A 26487-nucleotide genomic window follows, 5' to 3' on the forward strand; every position below is an offset into this window, starting at 1 on the left:
CAATAAAAATTGTGAGAGTCCCAGTGGTATTTTATTTTACAAACATGAATGGGCTTATTGCTATCATCTGGTCAGAGTGCTCAAGGCTGATGAAAAATGCATTTAAACTCCATATTCTTATAATAATTACCTTCATTCTTGATACCTAAGAACAGGAGGAAGGAACAATGTCTGTGGAAAGGAGAACTCAGTACCAAAATGTTAGGTGCCAAGCTCGTGTCAACAGCCAATTCCAGCTGGCCTCAAGGGCATCACCTCCTCACCAACAGCCTAAGATCTGATGCTCCTCATCAGATTGAGTGAGGAATGCTGGGCAGTGAAATGTTCTGTAATGACAAAGTGCTATGACAACCATTTAATGATGAAAACCAACTTGAATGACTTAACATTGTTTCCCCATCAGTTTGCTTAATTTCTGGCATTTCCCTTGGCCAACAAAGGATGCTCTGATCACTACACACTGACAGGGAAGGACAAGTTACAAGGAATAAAAGCTGGGTCAGGGGGCATGGCTCAAGCGTAGAGCACTTTCCTAGCAAGGGCGAGGCCCTGAGTTCAGATCCCAGTACAACAGTAACAACAAGAACAACAACAACAAAAACCTGGGTCTTGCCAGATGGGTAGGAATTCACTGGGGGAAGAGAAAAAAACAGATTTCAAGGACAAGGAAAACTTGTAACTTCTAAAAGATCAATTTGTTATGCTCGGAAATTAAAATTGTTGTCACCCTTTACAAATGTACTGTAACAATAAAAAAATCATGCTTCTTTAGAGATAAAATACCATCTGAAAAGGTCAATATAATATTGAGATGGCCCTTTCACTTGATAGGCAAAATAGGACACATTCTACGTCATTCATTCAGCCTAGAAAGTCTAAACTGCCCCACATGGGTGTCTGAGCCAGGAGACAGTGGGTGGCTGCAGGGACGATGTCTCCATCCCCTTGATGGCCCTGGTAATAGGTTTGTGACAGACTTCTAAAACATAAAAATGTTTTCTAATTAAATGAGGAAAGATTCTTTAGATACCTGAAAAAGGATCTATTCAAAATTTTTGAAAATTGGTATGTTTGAACATTATATTGTACTATCAACAATAGATATGAAGATGGTTTTATCAAAATAGAGGCTTTTAAAAAAGCAACACTGCCTATATGAGAATTACTTAAAGACTGAGTTCTGAAGGAAGCAGAAATTAGAATATTTAGGGCACAGCCTGGTAGATAAATGGAGGTAATTGTGTGCCTCTATGTTGATGAATACCTCTGCTTCTAATCCCTCTGTTGTGGGAGGCTATACCCCGCAGGTACAGCCTGCAATGTGCTCTAGGACTTGCGGCTATGAAAGGTACAAAGAGAGGTCTCATGAGCACATCTGCCAATTTCTAGGGCTCACTAGAGCCTGGAGGATACTGAGCCAAGTTGGTCTGGTCAAGCAAAAGTACACTTCTGGTCTTCAGTCTTTACTGTGATAAGCAAGCAAAACTTGGGGAATTTCATTTATGGAACAGTCCATCAGTTGCTCCAATGCTTTTTTTTTTGTAAATTCACAGTAGCATATTTGGAAAGAAAATACCAAAGGAGGCAGCCATTCAAAGGGACAGCAATTGTGGAGAGGCAATGGTAACTTCATCAGAAGAGTCTGTATAAGAACATGCACACAGACTTTCACAATCAGGTAACTCCTATATTGATTTGCGCATTGCTGCTTCTGTAAACAAAAACAATTTCATCAATAGATGTGCTTTCTTTAGGGCCACAGGAGGAGGGTAAGACACCAGGTACTGAGGGTATTAAGATGATGCAGGTATTAAGAGTTCGATTCTGAAATAAAGCTTAGCGTTGCATCCAAACAGTAAAGGGCAGAGCATGCTACCTGTAGGGCCAAGGCCCCCTCACAGAGGCAGCCTGCTCCTTCCCTTCTTGTTGTGACATAAAGTGCCTAAAGCAGCTTTTAAGTTTTAGTGGAAGAAATCCAAATGAAGCTGAATATTGTACATTATCAAACACATTTTCTCTCCACATATTGTGCAGTATTTAAAAATACAATCCAACTTATAAACAGAACTGGCTTGCACTTGTTAATCACACTAAAATATAACAGTAATTATCGGCAAAATTATTTATTGCCTAAAATACTGAACCAACATTTTCCAGGGCCATTTCTCTATATAGAAAGACTCACAAAATCCGCTGTGTGTCAGGAGTAGGGAAATGTTAACAACTGAAGTGTGATATAGAGACAAGCGTGTGATGTTTAGATGTAAGGAGAGAAAATAGTGAACACATCCTCACAGAGAACGTGCCTTATTTTCAACAATTTAAACACCAGGCAAACTAAGAGCAGGAAAGTAACAGACAGGTAATGTAGGAAAGGGAACCTTTCTACCCCGATTGGTCATGATTTTCCAAGTGTATGGTGAACAGAGGGAAAATTGGGAAAAAGCTTGCAGTTTTAAAGGAGAATGCCTATTTTAACTTTTTTTTTTGAGGATTTACCACTTTCTAGTCAGGTTTTAGGCTTTTATAATTTTTTATTTATTAATTATTTTGGCAGTACTGAGGACTGAACTCAGGGCTTCGTACTTGCTAGGCAGGCACTCTACTGCTTGAGCCACACCTCTAGCTCGAGGTTTTATTTTTAAAGATTGACTTTGTCCAAGAACATTCCCTGGGGATTAAAAGGAAGAGAAGCACGACTTTATCCAAAAGTAGAAACAAAACTCAGGGTAGGAAAAAAAGAGATAATAATTATATTCACACTTCCAAATGAATTCAGACCAAAAGAAAGGGCTTTACCTCACTTTTCAGACACTTGAAATCAATTAATTATGATTCACACATGTTGTCTGTATTACAGAAACAGAAAGTAATAGTGCAAGCTGTTCTTACAGGGGAATAAAAACAACAAAAAAACCAGAAATGAACCCCGGATCCTGCTGGGAGGGATGTTTACCGCCAATACCAAAAGCTTCCTGTCTCATGTTTCTCTCCATTTTGAGCAATTTAGAGAACATGACTCCACTTGTATCGGAAACTGGGATCTCAATAATGAAGAAAGTGAGATCAGTGTGGTGCTCACTGAGCACAGCAGGTGTACATGCATATCAGATTTTTCAAGTAAGTAAGGTCAGCCTCAAATTAACCCAAATGAAGTCTCACATTTTTACACTTGCTCCACTATCTGTCAGATTAGAAGCTATGGAATGTTTCAGTTTGGTGCTGTTCATTAGCGGCATGACCTGAAAAGATGGTTTTTCTGGCTTTGTTTTGCCATGATGCCCTCACTAGGACTCTTGGACTTTCCAGTCTCTAGAACCATGAGCTAAATGAATCTCTAGTCTCTATAAATTAAAAAAAGAGAAAAGCTAGGCATAGTGGCTCATACCTACTCAGGAGGCAGAGATGAAGAGGATCACATTTTTGAGTCATCCTGGGCAAAAAGGTAGTGAAACCTGAAGACCCCCATCTTAACTAATAGAAGCTGGGCGTGATGGTGCTCGCCTGCCATCCAGCTATGTGGGATTCATAAATAGGTGGATGGCAGTCAGGCCAGTCCAGGCATAAACGTGAAACTCTATTTGAAAAATACCTAATAGGAAAAGGGGCTGAAGTGTGGCTCAAGTGGTAGAGTGCCTACCTAGCAAGTGCAACGCCCTGAGTTCAAACACTAGTACTGCAAAAAAACAAGATGATTTTTCCATAGCTGAATGGATTCTGAAGTTGGGACGCCAAGGTACTTACAGTCCAAGTGTCATGGCTCTACTGGCTTTATATACCCAGTTTGGGACCATTTTTTCTTTTCTTTAAAATGGCTAGAGACTTCCTTCAATAATGACAATCTGTGCAAATGTAGATATAATATTTACTGAAAATCTGTAAGTAATTCTAAAGGCCAAAGGATGCTTTTTCTTTATCAGAAATTACCCAAAGAAAGTGATATTAGAAACAACATGACTAAGACATATTTTCAAAGTCAATTTAATACTCATGGTGTTTAAACATTCAATTTATTGTCTAATTTATGGATATTTCTGTGTTTTAGATTCCATAAACTTCAGATTCTGAAGTCTGTTGAAAAGCTAGGTTCCTCAATATGGGAAATTCTATCTGGCTGTACTTTCAGAGGGATACTGTATTTCTACTTTCAAAAAATACTTTGAATCTTTATATATAGTATTAACAGAATACCCCAGTAAACCATATTTCAGATAAATATTTATAGTACAATTTGCATCACACCCAACATTTTAGATATTAAAATAAGGATGAAATGTGGAATAGAGTCAATTGTCTACCATAGTTCCCAAGGTAGATATTAAAATTTAAATTGATATTTGGATTGTGAGCTATCTTCCCTGTGTATTGTACATATTACAGCAGTAGAGGAGGTTATGGAATCATGACATAGTGAGCCACCTGACTCTCCCCGCACAGGTGCAGTGAGTTGGTCTGGGCACACTGCCCTTCGGTGACTCGCTCACACAGTTAGCTTAGGGATGTTAACATGCAATCCTAGGACAACACTGACACTAGCACTGACATTTTAAAGTCATTCTCCCAAGTAATAAAAAAAATAGATATAGAGATATATATATAGAGAGATCTGCAGCTGTACTATACTTCAAATAGCAGCAGACAAAATAAACACTTGCTTCATAAGTTCAAATTCATTTTAAGTTTGCTATATTAAATTTAAAAATTAAAAAAATATCAACTTACTATAAACAATTTAAAATATGTATAATACAACTCCCTGGTGAGAATCTGAACAGTCTATGAAAAGAGGAGGTCTTTAGTCTTACATTTCTGCCTAAGTTTCATACATGATTTTTCCAACCATAAAAAAGTTGTCTTATTTCACAGCAATCAATTTTGATTTCCTCATCACAAAAATAATTACTTGTTACAGGGAGGTAAAGAAAAAAGAATGAAGAAATGGGAAACAAAATGGCTTTCTCCCTGTCTGTCATCACTCTCTTCTGAAAACATCTGTACATAATACATAAGCTCCCAGAACCTTCCAAAGCATTTAGGAATGCATTCTCAAAAACTGAAGAAAAACGTTTAGAGTCTAAAAGTGCTACTCTGTACACTGACTATACAATATGTACTGAGTGTACACACACACATCTTAAAGGTAAGGCTCTCCAAAGGTTTTTCGGCATTCCATCACCCCGGTACTTGGTGGTCTATCGCAGTTGTGTGTACTCTTGACTTGACTAGGTGTGAGACGATCATATGCCATCTTGTACTCTTTGTCAAATGCATCTGCAAAAATTCATAAGAAAATAAAGGCATAAAGAAATTATGTCTGATGTTGACCACAATCATGTTTCTATAATACTGCAGAACTACAAAATCAGGGGCCAAGAACATGTCAAGGACATTTCTGCATTCAAACATACCTTGAAGGGGGACATTGGGGTCCATGGCATTTAGAACTCAGCTGAATTTTTAACATCTGTACCAAGTGTAGACGTTAAAACCACTGAACACCATACACACGTTTATACCTTTCTTTTCATACTTAATAATGACATTTCCCACCAGGATTAAGAAAAAACTTTACCCATATTTCCTTTACTTTAATGGTTTAATTTTTTCAGAAGGGGGGCCGTACTGGGGTTTGAACTCAGGGCCTCACACTTGCTTAGGCAGCTGCTCTTCCACTTGAGTCAAACCTCCAGACACCTTATTTGCTTTAGTTATTTTTCAGATTGGGTCTCATGTTCTTACCTAGGGCAACCCAGACCATGATCCTCCTCTATCTACAGCCTCCCATATAGCTGGCATCACAGATGCTGCCATCATGCCCAACTTGTTGGTTTAGATGGGGTCTCACTAACTTTTTCCCTTGGCTGACCGTGTAGTTTAATTTTTTTAATTTAAATTTTAGCTCCAATTGGAATTTGTGCCCTAAATTTTCTACTATGGGATAATCTTGGGGTAAAAAATCCAAATATCTTCTGACATCACCTTGTAATGACTTTCCCCTTTTTTCTCATGGGAAATAGATGGAGCTCACTGTCTTTGATTTCATTATTATTATCAGTTATTATTATTATTGCTATGCTAGAGATAAATCCAGCATGCAAGTGCTTGAGCACCAAGTTACATTTTTCAGCCCAACTTTTATCATCAAGGACATTAGCCAGGCTTGGGAGGCAGAGGCAGGAGAATTGCAAGTTCAAGACCAGCCCAGGCAAAGTTAGTGAGATCTCAAAAACAAAATAAAAAACTAAAAGGATGGGGGGCACAGATCTAGTTTTAGGGTGCTTGCCTAGCAAATATAAGGCCTAGGATTCAATTATCAGTGAGGGAAAAAAAAGACATTTATATCAAGGTTTGTGTGCTTTTTGCTCAGACATAATCTACATGTAACAGAGAGAATACAAGTTGACAAACTTCTGTTAAAAGTTTCTGTCTAGAAATCATGCTAATTTACCACTCATTTTTAGCACAGCATGGAGAAAACTGCCCTTAGAAATCTAAGTGAGCTATGAATTAAGTCTGAATGTCACTCAGGTTCCCTATTTCTGCTTTAGGGGGATGACAGACATCAGAACACCTTCCCTCCAACTGCACAAGCAAGTCAGCTTCTCCAGGCTGAAGGTCCAGCCTGCTCTGGATGCAGAGGGCTAGAGTCAGATCTGAATGTGCTCTGGGCTTCTGCTGGGCAGAGAATAAAGGGAAGGTAAATTGACCTGTATAACCCTTCTCAGTAGCCACTCTGTTCAGACATGGTTAAATGGTCTAACTGAAAGGACATTACTCCTGATTTTGGTAAGCTCTAGCATCTTTCCCACTGGTTACAATGATTGCTTCCACACTATTTAATTGTCTGCTTTTCCTAACTGGTCTTATCATGTATTGCATTTCCATGGCTCTATGTTTCATTTCAGACTCTGTTCAGTCCTGCTGACTTTTCTAGCACTGCCTGTACTTTTATCATCCTGTTGTAATTATAGTGGCTTCCACAAAGGCAAATCCCTCTAATGAGTCTTTAAAAATTATTTCCTACTAATCTTTTTATTACTTAAAAAGCTTTTAAAAATTGAGATACAACTCATATACCTTATAATTCACCAATGTTAAGTGTAAAATTCAGTGTTTTTTGGCACAGTCACAGGATCATACAATCACATCACTAATCCCAAAACATTTCATCTCACCAAAAAGAAACTTCACAGCAGTTTGCAACCATTCCCCTTCTATCACTGCGGATTTGCCTTTTCTGGACAGTTCATGTAAATGCAGTCATGTGGTCTTTTGGGTCTGGCTTCTTTCGATAAACATGTTTAACGGTTAACCCATATTGTAGTGTGTATCGGTATTTCATTCATTTTTATAGATGAATAAATATGTACAAATATGCCGTATTTTGTTTCCCCACTAATCAGGTGATGCATATTTGGGTCCCCCAACTTTTTGGCTATTATGAATAATGTTGCTGTAAACATTCATATAGAAGTTTCCATAAAAAATTTGTGTTCTTGGGTATATAGTATATACCCAATTCTCTCGTGTATACCTAGGAGTGGAACTGCTGGTTCATACACTAAAAATCTATGTTCACTATTTTGAAGAGACACAGACTGTTTCTAGTCTTTATGCCCTATGTTACTTTACATTAACCAGCATTATATACAGGCCTCCATTTCTCCACATCCTTGCCAACACCTGTTGAGCAAATGGATTATTTCTTTTTACTGTCAAGTCATGAAAGTTCTTTATATATTGAATATAAGTTTTATGAGATATATGCTTTGCAAATGTCTTCTCTTATTCTGTGGGCTTTATTTCATATTTTGATAGTGTCCTTTACTGCATACAGATTTTTAATGTGATGGTACCCAAATTACCTTTTTATTTGCTCCTCTGTGCTTCTGATGTCAAGACAAACCATTGTCTATTCCAGGATCATGAAGATTTATGCCTGTGTTTTCTTCTAAGGTGTACATATTTTTATAATTATTACACCTTCTTGGTGGATTGACTCTTATCATTATAAAATGTTCTTTGTCTCCAATAACAGTCTCTGTCGCAATCTATTTTGTCTGATATCCTTTCTTGAATGGAGCATTTTTAAAAAGTTCTTTAACTTTCTACCTATTTATCTTTAATCTAAAGTCAGTCTCTCTCTCTCTCTCTGTCTCTCCCCAATTACTGATAAATTAGGACTTCTAACTGCAATTTGGCTATTTTTCCCTATATGTGCTATGTCTTTCTTCCTTCTTCATTTTTTTTTTTTTTTGGTGATACCAAGGTTTGAACTCAGGACTGTGTGCTTGCTAGGCAGGTGCTCTACCACTTGAGTCATGCCCACAGACCTTTTTGCTTTTGTTATTTTTTGAATAGGATCTCTAGCTTATTTCTGGGCTGGCCTGGACTATGATCCTACTACTTGTGCTGCCCACATGTAACAGAGATGAAGGGGTGCACAAAGGTGCCCAGCTTTAAGATGAGGTCTCAAGAACTTTTTGCCTAGGCTAGCCTACTCCTGATTTCTGCCTCTGGAATAGCTAGGATTAGAGACATGAGCCACTGTGCCTGGTTTCCTTCCTTTGTGTTAACTAGATATTTTCTAGTGTACCATTTCGATTCCCTACTGGCTTTTTTTTTTATTATATATTTTTAATTCCTACCTATTCCTGCATGATCATTTTTCCAGTTGAATGTAGAATCATTTGTCAAGTTTCTTGTAAACACATTTTCTAATTAGTGTTTCTGTCTTTAAAATACCATACTCCTCTAATAATTCCATCTAGAAGATGCCTGCCATCTCACCTATACACACCTCTGCTGCAAAATTCTACAACCGGTCTCATGGCATGAAGGCTAATAAATGCCCCATGGCACAAGATCACTTCTGGCCAGAGGGCACCTGATAAACCCTTGGGATACCTAAGCAGGGCAGCTGGGCTCAGCCTTCTGCTTTACTCAAGAACTACTGCTCTCTTACCCGTACCTCAGTGAACTTGTTGGGAAGCCAGCACTTGAGGGAAAGCCCTTGCTTTCTACTCATGCTCTATCTGTTTTGACTGAGGAATCTATGATAGTGTACAAGCTTATTGTACATTAGTATCATAACTCTGATGCCACTAATATATAGCTATTTCACTTTAAAGTTAAGCACTGGCCCTGAAGAATTAGTTTTTGTTAAGACCAGTATATAATAACTATTTAATAGAAGCATGACCAACTATATACTCTCTCATTAACTGGTGAGTGGGTTTACGTAGGGCCCCCAAGTCAGAGACCACTCAAGTCAGATGAATTATATGTATCAATAATCATTTCCATCAACCTATTCACAAACCTATAAATTCTTAAACAGAATGCCAAAATTCTACTGAGTCTCTCAATGCGTGACAGCCATTTAAATTAGGTCTACCACCAATTTTCTTCATTTTGCCTACCAGGGCTATTTTTGTTTTTTCTTAAGACTTGAAAGTAGAAACCTAAAAGAGGTTGAGCCAGCCAGGCTCAATGACGACTATAATCCTCACTACTTGGGAGGCTGAGATGGGTAAGATCATGGTTCGAAAAAAGCAAGCATGGAGACACACACCTATCATCCCAAAGACTGCAGGAAGCTTGAAATAGGAGGATCATGGTCCAGGCCAGCTTGGGCAAAAAGCGAGACTCTATTACCAAAATAACAGAGCAAAAAGGGGAGGAGGCCTGGCTTATTACCAAAATAACAGAGCAAAAAGGGGAGGAGGCCTGGCTTAAGTGGTACAGCACCTACCTTACAAATGAGAAACCTTGAGTAAAAACAAGAGAAAACAAAAAAAGAGGTCAGGATGGCTGAGTGTAATGCTGAGGCAGGAGGATCGCTTGAACCCAGGTGTTTGAGACTAGCACGGGTAACATACAATGACCCTATCTCAAAACACACCAACAACAAAGAGGCCAAGTCCAGTAACTGGGAGAAGATGATGACCAAAATAGTTTGGGAGCCCCTAAAATACATATTTAGTTACCTTGCTCTTTCTGAGCAGGCTTAATATCATTAGTGGTACAACATAATACTTAAGGCATGGGACTGGAAATTACAACTGCTTGGTTTAAATATGGCTCTATTAGTTTCTGGGAAACCAAGAGTACGTTACTTAACCTCTTGGACCCTCAGAATCCTCAATAATATGAAAATGATAACAGTACCTATTTTGTAGGACTTTTGGGAGAATTATAGGAGGTAATACGTGACAGAGACCTGCTACAGTATGAGGCCTACCAAGGTTAACTTATTATTTATCATTATTATTATTTCCATGACTAAAGTATCAAAATATCTTCTATATTAGATTAAAAAAAATCAAAGAATTTTCTAATATTAATGACTTAATATTAATAATTAAGACCACCAATAAAAATACTTTGAAACACTATACTGCACTATGTTAATATTGTATATTTGTTATACTGAATTACCTATATCAATATTTTCTCTTCCCAGTGCCACAAGTGAGAGAAACAGTATTTCTCTGTATAAACTCCTAGAGGGAAAAGACATAGATAATATATTAGTATTTATATAGTCTGTACTTTCTCTATACAAAGTCTTATGCTAATATAAGCATGTGATATACTAAAAATAGCTAAGCCCAAAAGATGTATCTGCTTTGAGGAGCGATATGCTCTGTAAGAAAATGACTTACCTCTGTCTTTTAAAATGTGGACACTTATTCAGTGTCTCTAGAATCTGACTCATGGGTCCATAGACATCATTCATCTTAATACTTTTTACCATACTTTTCAATAGTTCCTGGTTAAATGAGGTATCACTTTTTTGCAGTAAATGGACCATTGGATACTTTTGGGCTGTAAAAGAACAAAACAGGAGATGAAGGAAATGTTCTGTGTAGAAAGGAGAAATAAATTAAATAGCAAATGATAGCTGTTAATGACGTTACAAAGCACTACAAATAAATTAAAAGCCATAGATAAAGGAATAGAAATCTACAAAAAAAAAAAAAAAGACAAAAATAAGCCTAAAAGCTTTCTGTGACCTCAAACAGACAATAACTAAAAACAGTTTTCCTTAATACAGCACCTGAAGGAAATTCTACATTAGCAGCCAGGGATGGAAATAAAAAATACGTAAAAAGAAGAAATTGGGACAAGCAATGTACTGAAAACTGACTGTACAAAACACAACTAACCCCTCCAGCACATACGCAGTGTAGCACCCCTCAAAAACCAAACCAAAACAAAAATGCCAAAAGAACTTGACTTCCATAGATGGTAGCACTAAAAAAAATCAAAAGTTAACACTCACTCTCAAACAAAAGAGTACGATTTTGACCTGTAAGACAAAAAGTAGTATAGTAAAACGGTCATTATACAGAAGTGTAGCTACTTAAAGCAAGTAGAGATTTCTATCTGAGAAGCAAAGTCCACATTCTAGGATAGTACTTACTGTGGGCATTCCAGAGGATGTATAAGGGCTGCCCTGGGTCCTGATGTAATTTCATATTATCCCATAACATTTGTATTAAAACGTATTTACTATCTTCAGACATACAGTGGCGAGGAATCTGTGTTGTAGAAAAAAAATTCATGATCTTTACATGGTATTTTTTTGGAAATATTTTATAAAATCCTCATAATCTTTTTTTTTTTTTGTCAGATGAGAATGTACAGGAGAAAAGAGAAAACAGAAATTGACAGGTTTGTATGCATTTGGTATCTACTAAAGGAAGACAGGCTGAGTTGAGAAACTAATGACCTCTAAGGTAGCAGATTTAACAAAGTACCTGAGTAAGAAAGAGTGCCACGAAGGGCTAATCTTGTCCCTGCTCATGACTTGGAGTCCACAGAAAGAATCCAGGAGTCCTATTCAAATTCTGTTTTTTCCCAGTGCTGGGGATCGAAGTGTTTTTGCCATTGAGCTACATCCTCAGCCCTAGGAGTCCCATTCTTTATCAGTTCAAAGACTGAATTAACACCTTTTTCACTCATTTAAGATATACTGAAACCAAAAGCACATGTATAACCACAGACAAGAAGCACAAGGAGAAGACAAAGTTCCTTGACTTAGCTTTGCCCTTTAGTGATGGTAATAGCATATGAAAGGGTAAAACACTTTCATAGAAATGGAGGCCAAGGATGTAGCTCTGTGGTAGAGCACTTTCTAGCATGCCTGAGGCCTTGGGATCCCCAGCACTAGAAAAATTAATGAAAAAAATTAGTGAAAATACTAACAAGCTAATTGCCTAAATATTAAGCAAAAATTCAAAGTAAAAGAATGAAGAGAATGGTAGCACATGCTTGCAATATAAATTCTAGATATCCTCCTAAAACGTGTTGGTCTTGTTTTTGAAAGAGGTATATGAAATACAAGTAGGGTTAACTCACAAATCCTTCTTATAAGAGTCATTGCCAGTATAATTTTTGAAACAGTAACAAACATTTAAGCAGATTTATGTAAATTAGGGGAAGGCTAAAAACTAGGACCAGACTATAAGAAAAATTATTTGTAAACACAGTTAAAGACAATTCTACTTATCTAAAGATTAGATGGTTATTAAAAATAGCATAAAAACAATATTTTTTTATCATTAGGAATATGCAAACACTGATGATGACAGTAGCATGCATACCTTTGAATACTTGTTACAATGCTCAGAAGAAAGAATCAATCCAGGTAAGTTACTTGGCAAGTCAAGACGCCTAAAATACCACACTAAGTTCCAGAAAACAATTGGATGATGGTCCACAAAGTCGGCCACTGTTATTGCATGATCACCTTCATTTTCCAACAAGCTTTCAAGCTCCTTCCATACCACTAATGGACTAAGATATGGGACAGTGACTGGATCTGGACTTGGAAAGTGCCATTCTAATCCTAAAGAGTCCTGTTGAATAAATAAAAACCACAAATGACAAATATGTAAACAATAATACTAAATTATTTAAAAAAATTTCTGTGAATGATTTCCATGAAGAGAAGGGTAATATAACTGTATCATGGACAATTATAAAACTGTCTTAATGACAATAATAAAATTGAAGTTCATAAGGCTTTCAGGACAAGAGGAACAAAATCATGAAATCATTTACCAATCAGAAAAACACCAAGGTACATACTGTTGCTCCATGTAAAGTAGCTGGTAGGCTGCCTGTAGGAAGGATTCTCTGTCCTCCAGTGTCTTCCTTATCCAAGGGCCCATAAGTACCAATGCTCCTGGCCACTGGGAATAGGGGACATTTTGACATGGCTGTCTTTGATCTGTTGGCAGGGATCTGAATACTTCGGGCACAGGAATTTTCCTGCAGTTTACATTTGCTTTGGGTGTTGAAAAAAGAAGTATTATCAGTGTCTAGGATTTTCTTTATTTTATCTAGAAGAACCATGCCCCTTTTAGAATCAGAATTGGATGCAGCAAAATAAATCACTGAAAATATGTTACAAGGCTTCAGCTAGGAAAAAGGATATATATTTTTTGTGTAGTAGTTATGCCAAATTTTCTATTTATCAAGTGAACTTTAAATAGTCAAGGCTCAGTCATTTATTCAACACATTTAGTAGATAACTTTGATATAGTATCACACTGGCCTTTGGGGATACAAAGTAGAAAAACTGGATGTATTCCTTTAGGAGTCACAGGCCAGTAAAAGACAGTTGAAGACAGATTTTCATGAAAGAAGGTGCACACTCAGGTTTTTGGTTTTACTGTTTAAATATTTAGGATTCAACAGGTTACATTAGCTTGTCAATACCATATGCAGTTGCCAATATGGATTCACCTGTCCAGCTATCCATGGCTGATATGGCACCTTTGCAAAATGGAAGTCAGTTTTTGCATTTAAGTGTAGATTACTGGTACTAGGCTATGTAAGTTTTAGTTTAATTTTATAGTTTCTATACCAGTTCCCAATGTTTTCTTGGTAAACATTATTATAAAGTATAATATCATAGATGTTTTATATTTAAATACTTAGGCTATTAGAGATTTTCATATTATTTTAGTTAGCTAAAGAATTTGTTTGTCACAGAACTCATTCATTCATTCACTTATTTATTTAGGACAGAATCTCACAATATATCCCAGGCTGACCTCAAACTCACAACCCCTCTATCTCTGTCTCCTGAGTGCCGAGATTACCAGCATGCACATTTTTCACAGAAATTTAAACCTTGAAATGGTCAGTTGATTTTTCTGTCACACATCTAAAACATGTGCAATAAATACTGTTAGAATATAGTTCCACATAATCACACTTACCTACTTAGATTAAAATTCCCTTGAATAGGGATAGCAGATGTGTCAAGACCAGAGGCTGATGTTGAAATGCAAGACTGCCTTGTCTGACTTGAAAAAGAGGACGAAAAGTGCATAGTTTCTGTGGATGGAGTTGACTTCAAAAAGTACCTAGAATGTGAACCAAAGGAGTTTTCTGAAATATTCTAGGAGACATGATCCTTAAACATAAAAAGGAAAAGAAGCCTATGTTATTACCTTCCAGGTCGTCTCAAATCTCTTATCTCCACATTCAGAAAGGGTAAGAAAAGGTTGCCGCAGAATGGGCAGGTGGTATTGAGATTGGAGTCGTCTGCTGTCCATCCAGCCATGATCTCCTCATCATGGACAAGACAATCACAAGTTCTACACCGAGAACAGCTTGAGATGAGAACCTACAGACAAGATGACACTTTATAAAGCAGGCTAGCCATAAAGGAAATGCAAATCAAAACCACACTAAGATTCTACCTCACCCCTGTTAGAACAGCCATCATCAAAAACATCACCAACAGCTGTTGGTGAGGATGGGGGGGGGAAAAAGGAACCCTCATACACTGCTGGTGGGAATGCAAACTATTGCAACCACTCTGGAAAACAATATGGAGGCGTCTTAAAAATCTAAACATAGACCTGCCATATGATCCAGTAATCCCATTCCTAGGGATATACCCAAAGGAATGCGACTCACGTTACTCCAAAGGCACTTGCACACCCATATTTATTGCAGCGCTGTTCACAATAGCCAAGTTATGGAAACAGCCAAGATGCCCCCACTACTGACAAATGGATCAAGAAAATGTGGTATTTATACACAATGGAATTTTACTCAGCCATGAAGAAGAATGAAATCTTATCATTAGCAAGTAAATGGATGGAACTGGAGAACATCATTCTGGGCAAGGTTAGCCAGGCTCAGAAGACCAAAAATCCTATTTTCTCCCTCATATGCGGACTTTAGATCTAGGGTAAATGCAGTAATGTGGTTGGACTTGGTTCACATGACAAGGGGAGAGCACATACAGGAGATATAGGAATAGGTAGAAAACTCAAAACATGAAAGTGCTTGATGTCCCCACTGCAGAGGAACTAATACAGAAACCTTAAGATGACAGAGGTCTACAAGAGAAGGGGATAAGAAACCAGTGTAAAGATCAGTTAGACATGAATCAACTTGGGTTGTAACAAATTTGTACGTGGAAGTAATGCTAGGAATCTCTCTGTATAGCTATCCTTATTGCAACTAGCAAAAACACTTTGTCTTTCTTATTATGCTCATTTCTTCTCTTCAACAAAATTAGAGATAAGGGTAGAACAGGTTCTTCCTGGAAGTTGGGGGTGGGGAAGGGTGGGGAGGGAGAGGGTGGGGGCGGGGGGCAGAGGAGAGAAATGACCCAAACAATGTATGCACATGTGAATAAATGAATAAAAAAAAGCAGGCTAGACAATGCATATTATGAATTTAAAACCATTTCAATTAATAAATCTACTAAAAAATAAAACTCGGAAGGACTCAGACATTATAAACAAAAAAATGAACCACATTCAGTATGTTATTATATCCATCTTCAACCATTTCAGCTAAGTCTATCCAAAATTTTGCACAAAAGAGAAACTTGCATCTAAGTGACATTTTTCCCATAAAATTTGCTATGGTTTTATTAATGGAAAAGTAAACTCAGAACTTATTTGTCAATACACAAAACAGGTACTTGTAACTACAGATCAGTGCTGCCTACAGGTAGCTTTCAGGCCAGTGCTGAGCCACAAAGTCTCACTGGTTTGTCATCAGTAAAGCAATTGAGAAGAAGATTAGATACCTGTAACATCTGAGTCTGTAATCAATGTATTTTACAAGAGTATTAGTTTAAGGTGCATCACTGTAAATGCTGTCATTACTTTAACCTTAATAAAATATAGGAATTCCTAAAGTCACAAAAAATCTGTAAACCACAACATCAGCGTTTATCATTTATTTTCCAGCCATATGTAAATTTATTTATGTAAAGTAGCATGAAATAGCAATCACACTTAAAATTTTTACAGGAAAAATTTTAAAGTATAAACTTTTTCATTGTAAGAAAATAGGGTATGGCAGAGTACCCAACAGATACTGCTATCAAACTGACACAAACAACAAAAACCTGATGGAAGAAGTTGAAAACATAAGCCAGGTGTTGTGACTCATGCCTGTAACCCCAGTTACCTGGGAGGTGGAGATTGGGAGGACAACGGTTCAAGATCAGCCTGGGCAAAATGTTAGTGAGACCCCCCCCCCCACCAATTCAACCAATAAAGCTGAAAGTGGTAGTGTGTACTTGTAATCACAGCTATGCAAAAGGCATAAACAGAAGGATCAGCTAAAGCAAAAATGTGAGATTCTGTCTCAAAAATAACTAAAGCAAAAAGGGCTGGTGGAGTGGCTCAAGCGATAGTGCACCTCCCTAGCAAGTGTGGAGCCCTGACTTCAAATTCCAGTACCATCAAAGAAGTTGACAATATAAAGCCAAAACTGCTTTCCATACCCTCATCAAAAATGTTCACTTGCACAGCAACATTGTTTATTTTTAGTGAGAAATAAATGTTTAACGAGAACATACATATGAGAAGGAATAAATATAAATGCTGAAAATGAAAACTTTCATATACTGATAAACTTCAAAGAAAGCATGGAACTATGCTAATAAAGTTAGCATGACTTCAATAATGTGAAATAATAGATACCTAAATATCAGACTTTAACTTTATTCAGATGGGATTCACATTATGAAATTTCAGATGCTACATATTTAACTTTTATTAACAGCTACCATCAATATTTTATAAAGTAGTACACAAAGATGCTCTTTTGAATAAAACTGTACCTCCATTGCATAGTTCTGGAAGATATTTGTATTACTGGTATTGAGGGGAGATGTCACTTCTGATTTCCCAGGTAAGGTGAACTTTGAAAGGGATCCTGTTTGTTATTAAAAAACAAAGAGAAGCAACATTAAAATTGATGAGAAACAATACAGAATTTTCACTTCCATAAATACTTCAATATAACATTCTTTTGACAAGCACCAGTGGCTCTTGCCTGCAATCCGAGCTCCTTGGGAGGCTGAGATCAGGAGAATTATGGTTCAAGGGCAGCCCAGACAAATAGTTTATGAGACCCCAATCTGCAAAATAACCAGAGCAAAATGGACTGGAGGTGCGGCTGAAGTGTTAGAGCACCTGCTTTGCAAGCTCAAGCTGAGTTCAAACTTCACTCTCACCCTCCTCCCCCCCCAAAAATCTTTTACTTTCATAAATTCTCAGATGAAATGTCAACCTGTTTGATTCAAAATATTAAAGATCTGGGGGGAAGGGTGGGGAGATATGACCCAAACACTGTATGCACATACGAATAAAAGAAAAAAAACCCAAAATATTAAAGATCATTTAGAAAAAACAAATAATGAAAAAGTCTTTTTCAATGCAAAAAGTAACAGTGTAAACTACCAGTTCACCAGAAATAGAAAAGCTAGGAAAACATGTTAAAGACAGACTCCCAACTTAATTTTTATAATAGAAATGTAAATGAAACAAAACTGAATTACATTCCTCACCTATCAGATGGCAAAAATTGAGAATTCTGCCAACATATTTTGTTGACAAGCCTGTGGGGAAAAAAGCATTTTCACATATGCTAGGGGGAACCAAACTAGTACACACCTGTGGGAAGGAACTTGGAAATATCACTTCAGGGAAGAATTTTGGAAGTGTCTTCTAAAGATACACTGGCAAAGGTATAACATGACACTTCCACACTGCAGCATTACAAAGACTGGAAGCCTAATGTCCATCGGGAAGCGGTTAAAATAAACTATGGTATGACTACTCATATGAACTACTCACTGTAAAGAATGAGGGACATGGCTATGTGATGACATGGAATGACCTTCAGGATATTTTGTTAAAAAAGAAGGCAATGAATGGGAAAGAGTTTATAGCCTATTACCTTTTGAGATTTAAAATAATGAGGATATATATATATATATATATATATATATATATATAAATACTTGTACTTTATTCTAAGAAAAGCAACACTGGAAAGATAAATCAAAACTGAGTAAAAATGGCTACCTCTAGGGATAGAAATAAAACAAAAAATAGAAATGAGATCGTAAAAAAGCAAAGCTGCTACAAGTCAAATGCAGTATGACAGAAGTGCCTGGACAAACCTTCTAAGGAGGCAGAACTTCCCAGGCTTGTCCGGCTGAGATCAATCCCCTTGGTCCCTGAAGTGGTACTGCTCTCTTGGGAAGAAGCGGCTCCTTCCAACTCATGGCAAACATCTTCATCTGTCAAAGAGGTAGATTCAGAATCCTGGGCTCCCACTGAAGAAAGACTGGTACGATCAGAACTTTGATCCTAAGGACATAATTATAAGCTTAATTTCCTTCACATTTAAAGTTAGTTATTTAAGAAATCATATGATCCAGCAATCCCACTCCTGGGGATATACCCAAAGGAATGCAACACAGGTTACTCCAGAAGCACCTGCACACCCATGTTTATTGCAGCACTATTCACAATAGCCAAGTTATGGAAACAACCAAGATGCCTCACTACTGACGAATGGATCAAGAAAATGTGGTATTTATACACAATGGAATTCTACTCAGCCATGAAGAATGAAATCTTATCATTCGCAAGTAAATGGATGGAACTGGAGAACATCATTCTGAGCAAGGTTAGCCAGGCTCAGAAGACCAAAAATCCTATTTTCTCCCTCATATGCAGACTTTAGATCTAGGGCACATGCAGTAATATGGCTGAACTTGGATCACATGACAAGGGAAGAGCACATATGGGAGACATAGGAATAGGTAGAAAACCCAAAACATGAAAGCATCTGATGTCTGCACTCCAGAGGAACTAATACAGAAAACCTTAACGCGACAGAGGTCAACATGAGAAGGGGATCAGGAACCAGTGTAAAGATTAGTTAGAGAAGAATCAACATGGGTTGTAACACATGCGTACACGAAAGCAATACTAGGAATATCTCTGTATAGCTATCCTTATCTCAACTAGCAAAAACACTTTGTCTTCCTTATTATGCTTATGCCTTTTCTTCAACAAAATTAGAGATAAGGGCAGAACAGGTTCTGCCTGGAAGTGAGGGGGGGAGGGGAGGAAAGATGAGGGAGAGGAGTAGGGGGGAGAAATGACCCAAACAATGTATGCACATGTGAATAAATGAATAATTAAAAAAAAAAAAAAGAAATCACTTGTAAGGTAGTGGAAACACCTATCACCTAACCACCCAGATGGTCAGTTAATCAACATCACAACTTCTGGAGACAAAACAAACAAATAAACAAACAGAAAAACCACCAACTAGTTTTACAAAGGTGCACTAACTTGGACAAACATGCTGGCCATCAATTTTTAAGAAATCACTTTTTTACCTCTAGTAAGCTATTCACTTGTTAATAAGGCAACTTCACTGACTTTTTAATCTTAATTTATTGTTAATTTTCCTCCCTGTAAATCTTAGTCCAAGAAGATACCACTAGAATTACATTTTATTCTCTTCTACGATAACTTAGGTTTAAAGACATATTTTCCAGTTTTCATTTTTGAGAACACTAAAGTATATGTAAAAATTTTCCTGTCTATACAAAGAACATGAGAAAATCTTGTACATGTAGAGTTTTGTATGAAAAAGCATTTAAAAGATGCCTGTAATTCCAATGCCCAGATATTACAACCTATGTTCTTCTAGTTGTTTATATATATTGTTATTTTTAATCATAAAGCACTTTAACATTTCTATGTAATCAGATTCATTTATCTTTTATGATGCCAGGTTTGTATGTTTTCTCTACTCCAAAATGATAAAAGCTTTGTAATACCTTCAAATTTTTCACTTAAATATCTACTCCATGTATTTTTGTTGCTGCTTTTGCTCGATGTGGAACAGAACTCTTTCCTCAAATGGGCAGCTAATTATCCCAACACATTTGTTTAATATTCTCTTGTTCTTCACTGATTAGAAGTGCTATCTCTTCATGTCCCACATCCCATTTTATATACATATATAATCCTGGACGTGCTTTCATTCCCACTGGCTCATTTATCTTCTTTGGTATCAAGTAATACACTTAATTATAGTTTTTAGCATGTGTTCTGATATTTTAGTGGGTGGTCCCATATTTTTCTTTTTCAAGATTTTCTTGATCATTCTCATAATCTTCTCAATAAATTATGGTTTGGTCACCCTAGTATTCGGTTCCACAGTTTTCTGTTTTTTTGGCTTTTTGTATTTTAACTGGACTAACCTGACTAGGTTAATTTGGGAAGAACCGATACCTTCCCAATACTGAATCCATTAGTAAGGTCTTATGGTTCTACTCATGTAGGTATTATGCATTTCATGTTGGTTTTTGCTTCTAGACATTTTAGGTTTATGTCATGGTGAACTAGTTTATATTCTTCTAATGTTAAATACAGGAAAGCTATTTTTAAAGCATCTATCTCATTTGGGCCATTTCTTTGGTACAGTTTCCCATGGTAGAAGGTAATCTAGTCTGTGTTAATACTGAGTCTTGTGAATTCTTCTGCAATACAGCAAGTCCACTTTATTTGCAGATTTATGACACGTAGTTTTGGCCTGGTATGGCAAAAAATACAATAATAAATTTTTAAAAATCAAAAGAGATTTAAAAAACAAAACTTTTAAATTCCCACATGCACATTCTTCAGCTCAGTTGATGTGGAAAAGCTCTCAGTTAGTCCTGCATTGTCAGCTGTATTTAAATTGTGTGATCTGCTGAGTGTTTCCCTGTTCTTCATTCTGTGAAAATCTGCCTCCCAAAGAGCAAGGTAAAAGTTGCTATGCTTAATTTAAGCAATAAAGTGAAAATGTGAGGTCTGTTGAAAGACAGCCTATCTTCAGTGAAGCTGGGCGGCATTATGAGGAAAATGAACCAAGCACCTGCAGTACAGTGCTGAGCTCTATGTATCCAGAGTATTTGCAGTTTTTCCTCAATGGCGGTCTCCTTGAGAAACAAACCTGCAGAAGGGGTACCAAGGGTCTACTGTATTTTTCTCCCTCATTTCTTTTCCTGGTCTTCTGGCATTTTTGGAATACTATGGCAAGGGTGTTAGCAAACTTCCTTGTTAGAAGCACAGGTCAAATCACGTGAGGCTTGTGACTGGCATGAACCAGCCTTGGGGGATTGACTGCGATCTTCAGGGAGACAGTGTCAGGACTGATCTGATCCCAGGACACAATGCTGCTGTCCATGGCAGAACTGACTGCCTACTTGCTGGTGGAAAGAACCCCCACATTTTGAGATCATAGAATGCTCTGTACTGTGAGCATACTAGAAGAAACTGAGCTTGTTTTATTTTTTTTTTAAAATCCTCAGAACTAGGCTTTAAAAACATTATTTTAAGCCTTAAATAATTCTACTAAGTAAGAAAAAAGCAGCAATATCAGGGTGGGGCTTTCTGCTCTCAGTGATTTCTGTTTTTTTCCTTGGTCACTCCAGGTAGGAGCGCGCCAGTTTTGTCATTCTTTTTTAAAGCATTAGCTTTTGGTTTCACTGATATTTTACTCACCTCTTTCCAGTTTTATTGATTTTTTTTTTTTTTTGCTTTTTAAAATCTTTATTATTTCCTTCCTTCAACTTATTCTGTCCTTATTATTTTGTAGCTTCTTAGGGTGGAAGCATAAATCATTTATTTTAAATCAATTTTCTTTTCTAATACAGCATTTAAAGCTATAAATTCACCTCTAAACATCTCAAGATACATCCCAAAAATTTTAATGATTTTATCTTTGATTCATTATTTTGAACTTTGTTTTTTCTTGACATCTTGATTATTATGAATAATTTCTAACCAATTCCACTGTGGTCAGAAAAAGTGCTTTGATTTTTTAAGAACCTTACTGAGATGTAATTTACCTGCCATAAAATTCTTTTAGGTGTACAATAGCTTTTATAGTAAATTTACGGGGCTCTAGAACATGGTCAGCACCCCAAATAAGATCCTTCTTATCTGTTCTCAATTAATCTCCATTTTCCACCATTAAATCCAGGCAACTACTAATTGACTGTCTCCATAGATTTGTATTCTTTTTGGACATTTCATATAATTGAATTTCATACAACATTTAATTTCTTGTATCTGGTTCCTTTCACTTAACAGTTTTTGAGGTTCATCAATTTTATTTTAGCATGTATCAGTATCTTGTTTCTTTTAATTGCTGAACAGTACTCCAAAGTGTGATACACCACATTTTCTTATTTTCCAGTTAATGGAAATTGGGGTTGCTTTTACTTTGTGAAGAATGCTGTCATGAAAACTTGTATGCCAACCTTTGTGTAGGTTTTCGTATCTCTTAGATAGGGAGGAATGAAATTGCTGAGTCATGTTAAATTTCTGCTTTTAAAAGAAACTGCCAGCCCAAACAATTTATGCAAATGTGAATGAATAAAAAAATAAAAAATAAAAGAAATTGCCAAATTACTTTCCCAAATGCCTGCACCACCGTACATTTCCACCGTAATGCACAAGGGTTCTCATTTCTCCACATCCTCACCAATATTTGCTGTCTTTTAGATTGTGGCCATTATTGTGTGTGTATGAGATGCTATGTCACTTATGGTTTCACTCTGCATTTCTTCAATGGCTAGTCATGTGGAAGATCTTCTCATATGCTTTTTGGACGTTCATGTATCTTCTTTGGTAAATCTTATGTTCATTCTTTACTTGAGTTGTCTTAGTCATGTAAGTTGTTTGTGTATTATGGATACAAATTCTTTATCAGATAGGTAATTTGCATAGTTTCTTACAATCTGTGGCATTTTTCATCTTTTTTTCTTTTTGGAGTGTTTCATATCAAACCTAGGGTGTGGCTCATGCTAGCCAAACACTCTACTATTAAGCTACATCTCAGCCCCTTAAAATTTTTTTTTAAGTACTGGGGTTTGAACTCAGGGCTTTGTGCTTGCTAGGCAGGCACCACTCTAACAGCCCTTTTTAGTCTAAGTTATTTTGGAGATAGGATCTTACTTTTTGCCCAGGCCAGTCTGGACCATGACCCTATTTTTATGCTTCCCACAGTGCCCAGCTCTTTTCTGTTGAAATGGGGTCTTACAAACTCCACCCCACCCCCTAGTCTGTCTCCTGGACTGGCCTTGAACAATAGTCCCCTGATCTCAACCTCCCAAGAAGCTAGGATTACAGGTGTGAGCCATGTGTACCTGGCTTTCAGCCCCTCTTTTTTATCTTACTAGTATCTTTTGGGGCATAAAGTTTTGAATTTTGATAGTCTACTTATATTTTGTTTCATAGATTGTGATTTTAGTATCATCTTGGATAAGCTTTGTGTCTCTCCTAGGGCTCATATGATTAAAAGGTCAGTCCTCAGGGTGGCAGTATTGGAAAGTTTGGGATCATGGCCTAGTAGGAGGGTCTTAGGTCAGTGAGGAAGAACTCTGGAAGGCAGTGCTCATGAAACCTCTGATGTTTTCCTACAGGGTGGTTATAAAAGGAGAAAGCCTGGCCCCAGCCAGCTCTGTTGGCTTCTGGCTTGAGATATAATCACTTGCATACTCAGTGCACTCCTGAATTGCCATTTCCATTGCCATCGGTACCATGAGGTGATATAGCCAAGGGGTGGTTCTTGCTGAATCCAGGCTATTTGAACTTTCAGCCATCCAAATTGTGAGACAAATAAGCCTTTTTTTCTTCATAAGTAGTCTGTGTTAGGAATTTTGTTAGATAAAAAGCTGATTGATACAATACCTAAGAATTCTTTGCTTAACACAAAGTCTTGAATATTTTTCTTCTAAAATTTTTAGATCTGGTCCTTTTCAGTTATCTTTATATTTAAGGTAAGTGTCTAGTTCCCCTATTTACATCCAATGACTATAATTTTAAGGATTAATTTCTGGACTCTCAATTTTACTCCCCTAATTTATTAATCCCTGTTTATGCCACTCTCACACTGTCTTGATAGCTATAAGCTTCACAGTAACTTTTGAATTTAGGAAATGTGAGTCATCTAGCTTTGTTTTTGCTTTTCAAAATTGTTTTGTTTATTCTTTTTCAAAATTTATTTTCATGTGAATTAAAATGAGCCTGTCAAATTCTATAAACCCTAACAGAATTTTGGTACTGTATTGAATTTATGCATTAATTTTGGGAGTGATGCATCTTAACCATGTTGAGCCTTAAACTCCATGAAAATGGAGTGTCTTCCTTCACTTTCTCTAAGTTCCCTCCCTGACAATTCTTAGAATGCACTTTGATTTTGATCGTTTTTAACTGATGGAGCATTAGAGCCAAACGTAGCTTATTTTGATTACATTGTGTGCATTTGAAAAGAACAAGCTTTCTGCAGTTGTTGAGTGCATACTCTAAAAATGTCAACTACATCAAGGTAGCTGATTATATTGTTCAGATCTGTGTCCTGACAGATTTTTGCCAGCTGTTTTATCAGTTGATGAGAGATCTTAAAATCTCCTACTAAGATTTTGAGCTTCCATGAATTCTGTCAATTTTTGTGTCATTATTTGGAGGCGCTATGATTTATTGTACACACACAGGGCTAATTGTGTCTTCCAAGTGAATTGTCTCTTACCATTATGAAATGCTGCTCTTTTTCTCTAGTAATACTGTGTCTTAAAGTTTATTCTGATATTAAAAGTCACTTACAGTTTTATATTTTTACTGTTTGCAAAATATAGTTTTTTTGGTTTTGCCTTCCATTCGTTTTAAACTGATTCTTTATACTTAAAGTGTATTTCTAGCAAGCAGCATTCGTAGGTTTTAATATACACTTTGGCAATCTCTGTGTTTTAACTGAGGTGTTTAGATGACTATCATTAATTTGGTTTTATTATTACATCTAGAGGACTATCACTTAATCTTATTGTTAATATGGATTAGTCTTAGGTCTACTATTTCTGTTCACTCATCCCTGTCTTCTATTTGAATTTTTTATTGGCTTTTTAGCTATATCTTGTACTTTTTAAGTGGGTGCTCCACGGATTACAATACACGTACCTGACCATTTACAGTTTACTTAAGAGTTAGTATCATACCAGTTTACATGTAGTAACATAATTATAAGGAAGATCAGTGGGGAAAGTCTCTTACTACTGTCAAACATCTATCTATATTGAAAACCACACAAGATAATGTGTTACTTTTTGTGCTGGACAACATTTTAAGGAATTTAAGAGGCCCCCAAAAGTAGCTGTTTATACTATCATCTGTTTTGTTTTTCATTCCTGAAGGTCGTTTTTTTTTTTCTTTTTGGTGGTACTGTTCAGGGTCTTGCACTTGCTAGACAGGTGCTCTACCACTTGATCTATGCCCTGAACTCAGATCCAGTTTTCTTTTTTTTCAACCAGAAGAACTTCCTTTAGCACATTTTATAGAAATGCTTACTGTCCATGAATTCTTTTCCTTTATCTGAAAATACCTTTATTTTACTTTTACCCCTGAGGAATATTTTCACTGGATATAGAATTCTATGTTGATGGCTTTTTCAACATGTTAAAGACACTTTCTCACTGACTCCTTCCCTTCATGGGATATGATGAAAAACGCATGGTCATTCAGATCTTTACTCCTCTAGTGATGTATACTTTTGCCTTAACAGCTTTCAAGATATTTTTCTTTTCTCTCCAGCAGTTATCTTTTATTAGCAGATGGAGAGCTTTGGTTGTTAGAAGTTTGCTTCTGAGGTGTGCAGGTGTGGTTTTCTTTGACTTTATCCTTTCTGTAGTTTGCTGAGTTTATTTGTATGTAAGTATCTTTTACAAATTTGGGGAGTTTCAGTCATTACTTCTTCAAATACCATTTCTGACACAATTGCTTTCTTTAATCCTTCTGGAACTCTAAGTAAATGTATGTTATTTATAAATTTGATATTGTCCCATAAATCCTTGGGGCTCATTTTTATAAGTCTCTTCTCTCTTTGTTCTTCAAGTCAGGATAATTTCTATTATTCAACTTTTAGTTCACTGACTCTTTTTTGCTGTCATCTTCATTTTGCTATTGAACCCTCCAAACAGTTTATTTTATGCTAGGCAAGCACTCTACCACTGAGCTATCCATCCCAAGCCTTTTTTTTAAAAAAATCTTTTATTCATTTATTCACATGTGCATACATTGTTTGGGCCATTTCTTCCCTCTGTCCCCCATCCTCTCCCTCTTCCCCCCACCCCTAAGCCCT

The 26487-nt window shown here is 36.7% G+C and overlaps 1 protein-coding gene across 9 annotated transcripts in view; it reads right to left on the minus strand.

Moving 5' to 3' along the window:
• Window positions 1-3965: 3965 nt before the first annotated feature.
• The window catches only part of Dennd4a (DENN domain containing 4A), a 133950-nt gene continuing 111428 nt past the window's right edge, over window positions 3966-26487 (minus strand). For 8 of the 9 annotated variants that reach the window (XM_074066245.1, XM_074066244.1, XM_074066243.1 and 5 more), the window contains 11 exons: window positions 18464-18653; window positions 17117-17211; window positions 14472-14647; window positions 14238-14384; window positions 13099-13297; window positions 12612-12866; window positions 11429-11546; window positions 11288-11314; window positions 10668-10830; window positions 10441-10505; window positions 3966-5271 (listed from right to left, as the gene is read on the minus strand). In XM_074066245.1, coding sequence (XP_073922346.1) covers window positions 5135-5271; window positions 10441-10505; window positions 10668-10830; window positions 11288-11314; window positions 11429-11546; window positions 12612-12866; window positions 13099-13297; window positions 14238-14384; window positions 14472-14647; window positions 17117-17211; window positions 18464-18653 — 1572 coding nt within the window. In that variant the 3' untranslated portion in view covers window positions 3966-5134. The remainder of the gene's footprint in view (window positions 5272-10440; window positions 10506-10667; window positions 10831-11287; window positions 11315-11428; window positions 11547-12611; window positions 12867-13098; window positions 13298-14237; window positions 14385-14471; window positions 14648-17116; window positions 17212-18463; window positions 18654-26487) is intronic. The other variant, XM_074066246.1, reaches the window with a different exon arrangement.

Source organism: Castor canadensis, chromosome 2, assembly GCF_047511655.1.
Source record: "Castor canadensis chromosome 2, mCasCan1.hap1v2, whole genome shotgun sequence".
NCBI classification, from domain to species: Eukaryota; Metazoa; Chordata; class Mammalia; order Rodentia; family Castoridae; genus Castor; species Castor canadensis.